Source organism: Orycteropus afer, unplaced genomic scaffold (genome assembly GCF_000298275.1).
Source record: "Orycteropus afer afer isolate SDZICR_OR568_19922 unplaced genomic scaffold, OryAfe1.0 scaffold00136, whole genome shotgun sequence".
NCBI lineage: Eukaryota > Metazoa > Chordata > Mammalia > Tubulidentata > Orycteropodidae > Orycteropus > Orycteropus afer.
In genome coordinates, this window is record NW_006921723.1 from 927,650 (window position 1) to 942,325 (window position 14,676).

The 14,676-nt window shown below is 40.0% G+C and overlaps 1 protein-coding gene across 1 annotated transcript in view; it reads left to right on the forward strand.

Moving 5' to 3' along the window:
- NWD1 (NACHT and WD repeat domain containing 1) overlaps positions 1-14,676 on the forward strand; it is a 117,203-nt gene that overhangs the window by 62,740 nt on the left and 39,787 nt on the right. Inside the window, 1 exon segment of the mRNA XM_007945452.1 lies at positions 5,858-6,066. Coding sequence (XP_007943643.1) covers positions 5,858-6,066 — 209 coding nt within the window.

A 14,676-nucleotide genomic window follows, 5' to 3' on the forward strand; every position in this document is an offset into this window, starting at 1 on the left:
GTGTAAGCCAGCCACTTCATGCCTTTATCTCCCCCCATTTTAAATAGCCAATTTCTAATTTGCCCATCCCTATTCAAACCAGTACTCTAAGGAGACATGGTCCTTTCTCTCTGGAGAATCTTCTGTTCTGCTTGGAAACTTCAGGCATGTGGATCCATAAACAAGCAAAGTTCAGCCCAGCACAAGCCATCAAATTGCAGCAACTTAACACTAGCTCAGTGTCAAACATCTTCATCTTCGTTTGGTCAGATTCTGCTCAGCTCAGCCCTAGCCATCCCAGCTAGGTCATGGGTACCAGCTGCCAAGTTTGGGAGTCACACTCTTCCCTTCACTTCAGACCAGCTAGCACCTTCTCTCACATCTTCAGTCCTCAGGGACTATTTCAATGCCCATAGCTCACAATTCATTGCACTTCAGACCAGCCAGAACTTCCTCTCATCCCCAGCCTCTGGGCCTAGGCCAAAGAGTACCAAACTCAGCCTGTTTCTTCTTTGCTGCACTTCCCCCATTTCCACTCAGGAGGATCCAGGTGGTCACAAGCAAGTAACATACAAGTCTACTACTCAGTTCCACATTGCTCTCTCACTCTACCCAGGGCCTTTGAAGAGTCATATTGAGTAATTCACTGCACCAGTGCACACCTCATGTGCAGGACACCCCCTTCCACCTGTCAGTAGAGGCTTGCATGATACTGAACAGGTTTCAATAGAGCTTCCAGACAAAAATGAAGTAGGTAGTCCTCTCAATTGACTCCTTCTGAAAATCAGCCCATGAAAACCCTATGGATCAGAGTCCAATCTGGAACGAAACATGGGGCTAGCTCAGGAGCAGGCAGCATTTTGTTCCGTTGCACACAGGGTCACCATGAATTTAGAGACCATGTGAAGAATAGATTTGACTCATTGAACACCAGTGACTGAAAGCCAGATGAATTGTGGGATGACATCAAGAACATCACACAAGAAGAAAGCAAAAGATCATTAAAAAGATAAGAAAGAAAGAAAAGACCAATATGGATGTCAGAAGAGACTCTGAAACTTGTTCTTGAGTGGAGAAGAGCTAAAGCAAAAGGAAGAAATGACAAAATAAAAGAGCTGAACAGAAGATTTCAAAGGGCAGCTTGAGAAGACAAAGTAAAATATTATAATGAAATGTGCAAAGACCTGGAGTTAGAAAAGCAGAAGGGAGGATACACTCAACATTTCTCAAGCTAAAAGAACTGAAGAAAAAATTCAAACCTTGAGTCGCAATAGTGAAGGATCTATGGGCAAAATATTGAATGATGCAGGAAGCATCAAAATAAGACAGAAGGAATACACAGAGTCACTGTACCAAAAAGAATTGGTTGATGTTGAACTATTTTAGGGGGTAGCATATGATCAAGAACTAATGATAATGAAGGAAAAAGTCAAAGCTGCACTGAAGGAGTTGGCAAAAAATAAGCCTCCAGGAATTGACGGAATACCCATTGAGATGTTTCGACAAACAGATGTAACCCTGGATGTACTTACTCATTCATGCCAAGAAATTTGGAAGACAATTTCCTGGCCAGCTGACTGGCAGATATCAATATTTGTACCCATTCCAAAGAAAGATGATTCAACAGAATGTGGAAATTATCAAACAATATCATTATTATGCCACACAACTGAAATTTTGCTGAAGATAATTCAAAAATGGTTGTAGCAGTATGTTGACAGGGAGCTTCCAGAAATTCAAGCTGGATTCAGAAGAGGATGGGGGATGGGGGATATCATTGCTGATGTCAGATGGATCTTGGCTGAAAGCAAAGAATACCAGAAGATGTTTACTTGTGTTTTATTGACTATGTGAAAGCATTTGATTGTGCGAATCATAACAAATTATGGATAACATTGCAGCAGGTGAGAATTCCAGAACACTTGATTGTGCTCATGAGGAACCTGTACATAGATCAAGAGCCTGTCATTCTAACAGAACGAGGGGCTACTGCATGGTTTAAAATCAGGAAGGGTGTGTGTCAGGGCTGGATCCTTTCACCATACTTATTCAGTCTGTGTGCTGAGCCAATAATCCAAGAAACTGGACTATATGAAGAAGAACATGGCATCAGGATTGGAGGAAGATCCCTTAACAACTTGTGATATACAGATGACACAACCTTGCTTGCTGAAAGTGAAGATGACTTGAAGCACTTACTGAAGAAGACCAAAGACTACTTCAGTATGGATTACACCTCAACATAAAGATAATAAAAATCCTCACAACTGGACCAGTAAGCAATATCCTGATAAATGGAGAAAAGTTTGAAGTCATCAGGGATTTCATTTTACTTTGATCCATAGTCAACAGCTATGGAAGCAGCAGTCAGTCAAGAAATCAGACATCATATTTCATTTGAGAAATCGGCAAAAGATTTCTTTAAAATATTAAGAAACAAAGATGTCACTTTGAAGTCTTGGCTTAACCCAAGCCATGGTATTTTCAATCGTCTCATATGCCTGTGAAAGCAGGACAATGAATAAGGAAGACTGAAGAAGAGTTGGTGCCTTTGAATTGTGATGATGGTGAAGAACACTAAAAATATCATGGACTATCATAAGAACAAACAACTCTGTCCTGGAAGAAGTGCAGCTGGAATGCTCCTTAGAAACGAGAATGGGCAGACTTCATCTTGCCTACTTTGGTCATGTTGTCAGAAGGGACCTTGCCTGGAGAATGATCTCATGCTTGGTAAAGTAGAGGTCAAGGAAAAAGGAGAAGACCCTCAATGAGATGGATCGACACAATGGCTGCAACAATGGGCTCAAGTATGGCAAGAATTGTAAGGATGGTGCAGGACTAGCAAGTGTTTTGTTGTGCTATGCATAGGGTCACTATGAGTTGGAGCCAACTCGATGGCACCTAACAACAACAACAACAACAACAACGATATTCAGGAGGCCAGAAGCCCAAATTCAGGGTATTGGCACAAGGGGAAGACTCTCTGTTGGCTGTGTGAGAAAATTGTCTTTCAACTTTTCTAGTGTTCCTTGGACATTTCCTTGTGGCATCTATCCTTCTCCCATTCATGCTTGCTTGCCTGGTGGCTTCTCTGTACCTAATCCACTCTTTTTATATCTCCAAATATTTGGCTTAATGTCTTAAGCCAATCTATACTGACATGGCCTCATTATCATAAAAAGAAAACTCTATTCCCAACTGTGATTTTAACCACAGGCATTTTTTTTTTTGGATATAACATTTTGGGGGGAACAAAATTTAATTATAACAGAGCTGTTGTGGAAGATCTTTCTCTAACAGAGGACATTTCAGCTGTGAGGGACAAAGATTACTAAGGGCAGGGGAGAGAGGAGAGCCTCCCAGAGGCAGGAAGCCACGAGGCCAAGGGCCCTGAGAGAAGAATGAGGTTGGTGTGCCAACAGAACAGTAAGGAGGCTGTGTGACTAGAACTCAGGAGTGAAGCAGGAGTGGATGGGGGCAAGGTTGACAAGATAGTCAGGGGCCTAGCCAGCCACTGTACAGAATTCTAAAATAATAGGAAGCTGGTGGATTGTTTGTAGCAGGAAGGAGTACGATCACTAAAAACTGTATCAAATGAAAAAAACTGTATGGATTGAATTGTGTTCCCCAAAATATATGTCAACTTGGCTAAGCTCTGATTCTTAGTATTATGTAATTATCCTGCATATTGTCATCTGATATAATTATCCTATATGCTGTAAATTCTGACCTCTATGATGTTAATTGGATAGGATTAGAGGTAGTTATGTTAATGAGACAAGATATGAATTAATTATGTTAATTCATAATTATGTTAGGTTGTATTTTGAGTCAATCTCTTGAGATAGAAAAGAGATTAAACAAGGGAGCATAAATAGAGGAACCTATCACCAAGGAAAAAGAGCCAGGAGTGGAGTGTGTCCTTTAAACCTGGGTCCTTGTGCTGAGAACCTCCTAGACCCAGGAGAAGATTGATGGCAAGACTCATGGAGATCTCCAAAGAATGCTGGGTCTACAGATGCTGAAAGGAGACAAAAACCTGCCTCCTAAGCTGTGAGCCAACACAGAGAGAAAGCCTTACTCTAGAGCTGGCTCCCTGAATTCAGACGTCTAGATAATTCAGACAAAATCAGTCACAAAAGGCCACATATCATAAGATTCCACATCTTAGTTTGCTAGTGCTGTTGTTACAAAAATACCACAAGTGGGTGGTTTTAACTAACAGAAACATATTTTCTCACAGTTTAGGAGACTGGAAGCCCAAATTCAGGGTGTCAGCTCCAGGAGAAGGCTCTCTCTCTGCTCTGAGGGTCGTCCTTGTCTCAGCTTCTGTAACATTCTTCTCATGCGTTCCTTGGAGATTTCCACATGACATCTATCTTTTCCCTATTTGTGCTTACCTGTTTTTGTGCCTAATCTGCTCTTTTTATATCTCTAAAGGAATTAGGTTTCAGACATATCCTACATTGATATTGCTTCATTCACATAACAAAGAAACTGCTATTCCCAAATGGGATTACATCCATAGGTATAGGGGTTAGATTTACGATACATACTCTGGGGGGACACAATTCAGTCCATCACATTAATCCTATTTGAAATGTTCAGAACAGGCAAATCCATAGAGACAGAAAGTAGATTAGTGGTTGCCTAGGGCTTGGGAGGGAAATGGGCTTTTTTTTTTTTTAACTTTTTATTGTGATTTGGGTGAAAGTTTACAGACCCAATTGGTTTTCCATTTAACAATTTGTACACATTTTGATTTGTGACATTGATGGCAATCCCCACAATGTAACAGCACTCTTCCTGCTTCTTCACTGTGTTTACCATTTCCGTTTGTCCTTCTTTCTTATCCTTTCTGCCTCTGGGCTTTATCCCCGGGTAAATGCTACCCTGTTGATCTTGTATGGTTGGTTGTTCTAATGAGTGGTACCTCCCTGGTGTTATTGTTCACCTTATAGGACTGTCTATCACTTGGTTCAAAGTTGAGCCACAGGGGTGGGTTTGGTTTCAGGCTTGAAGGATGTCTGAGGGTCATAGTCTACTATGATAATAGGCTCTACCAGGCCCTATTAGGCCAGTAAGCCTGGTCTTTTTTATGACTTCGAGTTTTGTTCCACGTTTTTTCTCTCAGTCTGTCCAGGACCCTCTAACGCAATCCCTGTCAGAGCAGTTGGCAGCGGTAGCCTGACCCTGTCCAGTTCTGGTCTTGGGGTCATAGACGCTGGGGTTCACATGGCCCATTAGTCATTTGGATTAATTGTTTCTGTACATCTTTGATTTCCTTCACTGTAATTTGCTATAGATAGGGAACATAACTGCTTTTTTCATGATGAAAATATTCTAAACCTCCCTTTTTTTTTTTTCTAGAATTTTACCTTATTTTTTTTGTGTTTATTACTTTTAAGCACTCCCAAGGTGTTGAACTTTTATAGACTTCAATGATCTCTGTTTGTTACAGATTCAACATCAAGGGCAATTGATTTAATCCCAACCAAAGCACTCTTAATTTAGCTTTGCTACATTCCACTACAGGGAGCTCTGGTATCATAGTGGCTAAGACACTTGCCTGCTCACCAGACAGCTGGCAGTTCAAACCCACCAGCCACTCCTCGGAAGGAAGGTTGGACAATCCTACTTCTGTAGTGATACTGCCTCGGAAACCCAAGGAGGGGTCGCTATGAGTCGGGTTTGACTCGACAGCACATAACAACAACAACAACAACAACACATTCCACTACTTTAAATTTGGATATGTTTTAATTCATTTGTATTTTCTTTAGTAAGCCAGGGTATTTGCAAGCTGACAGGAATACTGGTAGTTGGAAGGTCAAAATATTTCCGGCTAATATATCTCCCCTATTCAACTTGCTAGGAGAAGTCAGGTGTGTGAAAGTGTTTGCCAAAGGGACACTTGTCATCTCCGCTTCCAAGGATCACACACTGCGCTTGTGGAACTTACTCTCTGGCAAGGAGAAATTCATCATCTGGGATGGCAGGTCAAAAAATCCCACCGAACCTCAGTTCTGGAACCTTCATGTGGATGAAGCAAACAAAGTTGTGTATTCAACGTCTGGCTCAAAGGTAAAATAACACTTGCTCTGCTTATAAAGGAAATCTATGTCTGAATCTAAAGTGTTCAAAGATGGAATAGGCTGTTTCTATAAGGAGGAGCTCTCTCACACGGGGTGTGTAAACAGAGATATACAACCACTGGAGAGGATGTTATAAGAGGTTTCAAATGTCACCATTGCATAAGATGATCTGGATAGTTTCTTCTTATCTTAAGATTTGAGACCTTTTATCTTGTTTATATAATCATTTTGGTGCTGTGAATTTCCCTCTAAGTACTGCTTTATCTGCATCCCACAAATTTTGCTATGTTGTATTTTAATTTGCATTTAGTTTTAAGTACTTTTAAATTTCCTTTTAATTTCTCCTTGGATCTATGGGTTATTTAGAAGTGTGCTTTTAGTTTCTAATTATTTGAGGGTTTTCCTGATAGCTTTCTGTTATCTATTTATTTATTTATTTTCCCAATTTAATTCCATTGTGGTCAGAGAATGTACTTTGTATGATTTGAATCCTCCCAAATTTATTTTTATTTGTTTTATGGCCAAAATAAATAGGTCTATGTTGGTAAATGTTCCATTAACGCACTGGCATTGAGTCAGATCCAACTTATAGCGACCCCTCCTTGGGTTTCTGAGGTGATATCACTATGGAAGTAGATTGCCCAATCTTCCTTCCAAGGAGTGGCTGGTGGATTTGAACCACCATCCTTCTGGTTAGCAGTCAAATGCCTTAGGCACTGTGCCACCAGAGCTCCCAAATGTTCCATATGTATCTTAAAATAACATATGTCCTATTATGTCATTCCAGTTAGTTAATCATTACCCTAAGATCGAACAGTTTTATGAATAGAGACACTTAATAGCATAGTGGGTAAGAGGTTAGTAACTAAAATAGAGAGTGTGGAGGGATCTGTATTTTAATCTGTTTGAATTTCTTACAAGCTAAGTGACCTTTGTCAAGTCACTTTACCTCTCTGAGTTTTAGTTCATCATCTGCTTCAAGAGGTAATGCCTGCAAAGCATCATGCATTGTGCTTGGCAGATAGTAAGCATTACATTACTGGTAGCTACTTGGCAGTTCAAACCCACCAGCCATACATGTACATATATATGAGTTTGTGAACATGAGTGTGCATAAAACAAATTGAGATAAATTATACATGCTGTTTATAAAGCTATTTTCCCTACTTAATATCTCATGTGCATTTTCCCATAACTTCAACATTCTTCAAAACCATATGCTTAGTGATTTCAAAAGATTCCATTGTATGGGTCCACCACAGTTTATTTAACTAAACCCTTATTTTTGGACAAATAGGTTGTTTCCAGTTCTTTGCTCTTTCAAATAACTGAACATCTTTGTATGTATACATACATTTGATCTTTCTCTCTCTCTACTTCTTTAGTGTAAACTCCAGAAATGAAATAATTGGTGTTACGAATTGAATGGTGTCCCCCTCCACCCTAAAATATGTGTTGGAATTCTAACCCCTATACCTGTGGATATAATCTCATTTGGAAACAGAGTTTTTGTTAAGTTAATGAGGCCATCTCAGGATAGAATGTGTCTTAAGTCTACTCATTTTTGAGATGTAAAAAGAGAAAATTAGGTGCAGAGAAGCAAACACAAATGGAGGCAGAATGCCCAGAAGAACATTACAAAAGCTAAGCCAAGGATTTTACCCCAAAGCAGAGAGAGAGGGCCTTCCCCTAGAGCTGGCACTCTGAACTTGGACTTGGGAAAATTTTAAAAGACAATGGGCAGCAAGAAAAGGCCATATTCAGTTCAAGCATGAAGGCTGCAAAGCCTATGGCAAAAAGCCAGATGAATTAGAGTCTGGTATTTCTCAGGCTTTTCTTGAGCTGGAGATGAACTCAGATTTAAAAGCTCAATTAAGGGATGTGGGTATAACTGCAGACAAGAAAATTGAAGTTGGTGGTGGCTGGAAAGCTATTAATCTTCATTCCCATTCCTCAACTGAACCTTTCCAGAAAATCCAAGTCCAGCTAGAATGTGAACTGGAGAAAAAAATTCAATGGAAAGCATGTTGTCTTTATTGCTCAGAGGAGAATTCTGCCTAAAGCAACTTGAAAAAGCCAGACCCCAAACAAGCAAAACCATGCCAGGAAGCACACTCTGACAGCCATGCACAATCCAGTCCTTGAAGACTTGGTCTTCTCAAGTGACATTGAGGGCAAAAGAATCCATATAAAGCTGGATGGCAGCTGACTTATAAAGGTTCATTTGAACAAACACAGCAGAACAATATAGGACACAATTGAAACTTTTTCTGGTGCGTTGCAGTGTAGTAAATTACTTAGTATGGCTTTTCTACCCATAAGTCATTGTAAATTCAGTGGTGGAATGAGCAACTGAGGAGCTCCTGATTGTAAATGTTGTCCACCTGGGTTATTTCTGTTGGGCGTGGCACAACACAGTGTTATGGAAGGTTCTCTCTCAGGTGCTTAGAGTTCTGATGCTATGATTGGCTAGTTTGGCCACTCTGCCAAGCTCAAAAGGAGGCCTCCTAGAGGCAGAACTCTCTCTCTGACTGCTGGTTGAGGAAGACGTGCTGCTGAAAGAGACGCGGGCTCCTGAGACACGCGTTGCTGGGAAAGAGATGCAAGAGACACGCATTGCTGAGTGAGACACCGAGGGACCAGCACTGCTGGGAAAGAGACTGTGAGAGACTGTTGGCTGAGGGCTGGTGGGCTGGGAGAGAGACTGAGCATTTTTCCTGAACTTGCATTGTAGCTTGTGGTGCTTCCCTCATAAACCCCATAAAATGTGAGCTCTGTGTGGCCACTGCAGTGAATTATTGAACCCAGGAGAGAGGTGGTAGGTGCTTTGGGAGGAACGGTTGGTGAAAAGGGCTGGAGGGAGGCAGCATGTCTGGCCTTGCAGTAATAGGCCTTGCACTATTGATGGTGATTCTGCGTTCCTCTTGTGGGATTAGAGGAGGTCAGAACATGTGACCTCCTTTCCCTTTTTGCATGTGTATAAGAAGATCTTTAACACTTTAAAGAGGTCCCTCGTGGCAGATTTGTCCAGTGCAATACAATGTCTGATTTCTTGACTGCTGCTTCCATGGGTGTTGATTATGGATCCAAGTAAAATGAAATCTTTGACAGTTTCAATCTTTTCTCTGTTTATCGTGATGTTTCTTACTGCTCCAGTTGTGAGGATTTTTTTTTTTTTTTTTTTTTTTTACTGTTGAGGTGTAATCCATACTGAAGACAGAGTCTTTGATCTTCGTCAGTAAGTGCAAGTCATCTTTACTTTCAGCAAGCAAGGTTTTGTCATTTGCATATTGCAGGTTGTTGTGAGTCTTCCTCTAATCCTATATAGTTCTTCTTCATATAGTCCAGCTTCTGGGATTATTTGTTCAGCACACAGGTTGAATAAGTATGGTGAAAGGATACACCCTTGATGCACACCTTTCCTGATCATAAACCATGCAGTATCTCCTTATTCTGTTTGAATGACAGACTTTGAATAACCAGACTTCATCTCACCTACTTTGGTCACATCATCAGAAGGGAGTAGTCCCTGGAGAAGGACATCACTGTGCTTGGTAAAGTGGAGGGTCAACAAGAAAGGGGAACATCCTTAACAAGATGGATTGACACAGTGGCTGCAACAATGAGCTCAAGCATAGCAAGGATTGTGAGGATGGTACAAGACTGAGACTGGTGTATGTGGGGTCACTATGAGTCAGAATCAACCCAACGGCACCTAACAACAACATAGGAAGCTCACAGGCAAGGATGTTACTTTTTACATTCTCAGAATTTCAACTGTAAACAAAAATGATTCAATAAAGTATCATTCATACACACACAGAAATCAGCAATGGGCACATGTTTAATATTTGGGTGGTTACTGCCAGTAAAAAAAATATACTTTTTTTGTGAGGTTAAATATGAAACCTACTTTAATCAACAATGACTTCTAATGAACATATAAACTAATTAATGCATATGGCACTCCTGATTTTTTTTTCTATTTTTAAAGCTTTTTATTTTTGGAATAATTTTAGATTTATAGAAAAGTTGTGCAGATAGTGTAAAGCTCCCATTTACCCTCCATCCAGCTTCCCCTATGTTAACATCTTACATAACCAGGGTAAATTTGTCAATATCAAGATGTTAGCATTGGTAATTGCTGTCAACTAAACTTTAGACTTCATTTGGATTTCAAGAATTCACAAATTCAGTTTTTCCATGACTACCTTTTTTTCTGTTTCAGGATCCAATGTTTTTAAAAATTGGCAGAGTATTGACAATAAAATACAGAGACTATAAAAAAAAATAATGAGTCTTGCATTTGACTCTGGAAAAGTCGGTCTAGGTTTCTGTCTTGTTTTCCTAATGCTGTTGTAACAGAAATATCGTGAATGGATGGCTTTAAAAAACAGAAATTTATTTTCTCACAATTGTGGAGGTAAAAGTTCAAATTAAGATCTCGGTCATATCATTTCCTTCCAAGTCAGTAGGCCCGGCCATTCCTTGGTTCTTTTGCTTGTAGATGATCCTCACGCGGTTTCTGTATTCCCCTGTATGTACATGCCTCCAGGGTCTATGTTGCTATATGTTACTCAGAACTGATTATGTTTAGGATCTACCCTACATTGGTATGACCTCACCTGATTGACTACTTTACATTAGATTGCATTATGGACAGTGACTGCATTGCCCTGTTGCTGTTAGGTGCTGTCAAGTCAGTTCTGATTCATAATGACCCTATTACAATAGAATGAAGCACTGCCCAGTCCCAAGCCATCCTCACAATTGTTCCTGTGTTTGAGCCCATTATTATAGCCACTGTTTCAATGCATCTCATTGAAGGTCTTCTCCTTTTTCATTGACCCTCTACTTTACCAAGCTAAGTGCCCTGGGTGCCCTAGGTGGCACCAATGGTTACGTACTCAACCATAGCCAAAAGGTTGGTGATTTGAATGCACCCAGAGATACCTTGGAAGACAAACCTGGAACTCTGCTTCTGAAAGGTCACAAAAACTCAATGGAACAGTTCAACTCTGCTTACCTGGGTTGTGTGCACACATAGTCTCGATGACAACTAAGACCAACAATAATGGAAGGTAATTAGTTAGATTAAATAAATGGAATGGAACACATAAAGATCAATATCCTAGATATTAGCGAGCTAAAATGGACTGGAATTGGCCACTTTGAATCAGACAATCATATGGTCTACTATTCCAGGAACAGCTAATTGAAGAGGAATGGCGTTGCACTAATCATCAAAAAGAATGTTTCAAGCTCTGTCTTGAAGTACAATGCTTCTAGTGATAGCATAAAATCCACACATATACAAGGAAAACCAGTTAATACAACTATGGTTCCAATTTATGCACCAACCTCTAAAGCCAAAGATGAAGAAATTTTTACCAAGTTTTGCAGTCTGAAATTGACCAAACGTGTGACCGAGATGTATTGATTATTACTGGTGATTGAAATGCAAAAGTGAGAAACAAAGAAGAATCATCGATAGTTGGAAAATATGGCCTTAGTGACAGAAATGATACCAGAGATCGCATGATAGAATTTTGAAAGACCAATACCTTATTCATTGCAAATACCTTTTTTCTTTTTCCCCTAGGACTTTCTTCCTAGTCTATTTTAGTGTGGAAACCCCACTGAAACCTGTTCAGCATCATACAAGTGAGTGACAAATGAGTGGTGGCTGTGCTAGAGGTGCATTGGCTGTGATCAAACCTGGGTTTCCCATGGAAGGCTGGAACTCTAACACTGAACCACCACTGCCCCCTGACACAAATAATAAGTGTCCGATAAATATCTGTTGGTCAGCTGAGTGACTTGGAATAGTGAGAAGAAATAACTGAAATCAGAATTACCCAAGGAAAATGTAAGTAGGGCCACTCAAATTCTTCTGGCTTTTAAGATTTGCTCATTCAAGTGATTCTCAAAATACATCTATATATAATTAAATACTAATCCCCTTTAGAGTGGAGTGCAGACACTTCCCAATACCAAAAGACAAGAAAGATAATTAAAACCAATATACTAGAAACCCTCCATTGTTATCAAGAAAAGAATGAGAAGAACTAAAACAAGTTTTTTTCACAAATACATTTTTTTCAATAATATAAATAGTGGCTATACATGTAGACCTTGCCAGATGGAATACACAGGACTCAGATTGACTACATCTGTGGAAACAGTCGATGGAGAAGCTCAGCATCATTAGTCAAAACAAGGCCAGGAATTGAACATGGAACAGACCATCGATTGATCATATGCAAGTCCAAGTTGAAGCTGAAGAAAATTAAAACAAGTCCACGAGAGCCAAAATACAACCTTGATTATATCCCACCTGAATTTAGAGACTGTCTGAAGAATAGATTTGACATATTGAACACCAGTACCAAAGACCGGTCAGGTTGTGGAGTGACATCAAGAAGATCATACATGAAGAAAACAAAAGGTCATGAAAAAGACAGGAAAAGAAGAAAAGACCAAAATGGATATCAGAAGAAACTCTGAAACTTTCTTATGAATGTAGAGTAGCTAAAACAAGTGAAAGCGCTGATGAAATTAAAGAGCTGAACGGAAGATTTCAAAGGGTGGCTTGAGAAGACAAAGTATCATAATGAAATGTACCAAGACCCAGAGTTAGAAAACTAAAAGGGAAGAACACGCTCGGCATTTCTCGAGCTGAAAGAACTGAAGAAAAAAATTCAAACCTCGAGTTGCAATATTGAAGGATTCTCTGGGCAAAATATTAAATGATGCAGGTAGCATCAAAAGAAGATGGAAGGAGTTCACAGAGTTACTGTACCAAAAAGAATTGGGCAATGTTCAACTATTACGGGAGGTAGCATATGAAAAAACCAATGGTACTGAAGAAAGACGTCCAAGCTATAGTGAAGGAATTGGTGAAAAACAAAACTTCAAGAATTTATGGAATAACCAGAAGAACTAGATGGTGCCCAGCTACCAATGTCCACCACTTGGAAGGGGATCTATGTAGGAGATCCTGGAGAGAGAGGGAGAACATTGTGGACAAAACTTAAAATCATTTGGAGAAAAAAAAAAAGGGAGGGGGACCAGGTTTGCTGGTCCGATAGAGCCTGATGGAACCACTGAGACTATGGCCCCTAGATGCCCATCAGGTCTGGAATTGAACCCACACCTGTGGCTTCCAGCCAAGCAAAAGACAGGCATATGAGTTGAATATTTAGCTCAGGTAGATACACTCCTTGGAGAGAACAATCATGGGAGAAAGAAGTGCTGCTTATGCACAGGGAGACAGCTCAGGGGACAGGAGGGCATGGAGGGATGGACACAGGGAAGAGATAATTATCAGGAGAAAGTGGGAGGGGAGCTGTTGCATTGTGGTAAATTTTGGTCAATGTCATGAGACAAAATGTATGTGAACTGCTGTATGGAAAGTGAATTTGCTTTGTCAATTTTCACCCAAATCTCACACACACAAAGAATTGATGGAATAAAGAAGTGAAGCAAAAAAGAAGAAGAATTACGCAATATCCATTGAGATGTTTCAACAAATGGATGCAGTGCTGGGGGCACTTACTCATTTATGCCAAGAAATTTGGAAGACATCTACCTGGCCAACTGACTGGAAGAGATCAATATTTGTACCCATTCCAAGGAAAGGTGACCCAATGGAATGTGAAAATTATCAAACAATATGATTAATGTCAGACACAAGTATAATTTTCTGAAGATAATTAACAAAATGGTTGCAGCACCATATTGACATAGAACTGCCAGAAATTCAGGCTGGATTCAGAAGAGAATGTGGAACAAGGGATATCATTGCTGATGTCAGATGGATCTTCGCTGAAAGCAAAGAACACCAGAAAGATATTTGTTGTTTGGTGTTAGGTGCTGTCAAGTCATTTCCAACTCATAGCGACCCCATGCACAGCAGAACGAAACACTGCCTGATCCCGCACCAGCTCCATGATCCTTGCTATGCTTGAGCCCATTGCTGCAGCCACTATGTCAATCCATCTCTTTGAGGACCTTCCCCTCTTTCATTGACCCTTCACCTTACCCAGCATGACATGTTTACCTGTGTTTTATTGACTATGCAAAGACATTCATCTACGTGGATTAAAACAAAATGTGTATAACATTGTGAAAAATGGAAATTCCAATATACTTAATTATGCTCATGAAGAAGTTGTACATGGATCAGACAGAACAAGGAGATACTGCATGATTTAAAATCAGGAAGGATATGTGTCAGGGTTGTCTCCTTTCACCAGTCTTATTCAATCTGTATACTGAGCAAATAATCTGAGAAGCTGGACTATATGAAGAAGAACACAGCATCAGGATTGGTGGAAGACTTATTAACAACCTATAATATGCAGATGACACGACCTTGCTTGCTGAAAGTGAAGATGACTTGAAGCACTTACTGATGAAGATCAAAGAGTACAGTCTTCTATGTGGATTATACCTCAAAATAAAGAAAACAAAAGTCCTCATAACTGGACCAATAAGCAACATCCCAATAAATGGAGACAACATTGAAGTTGTCAGGGATTTTATTTTACTTGGACCCATAATCAACACCCATGGAAGCAGCAATCAAGAAATCAGA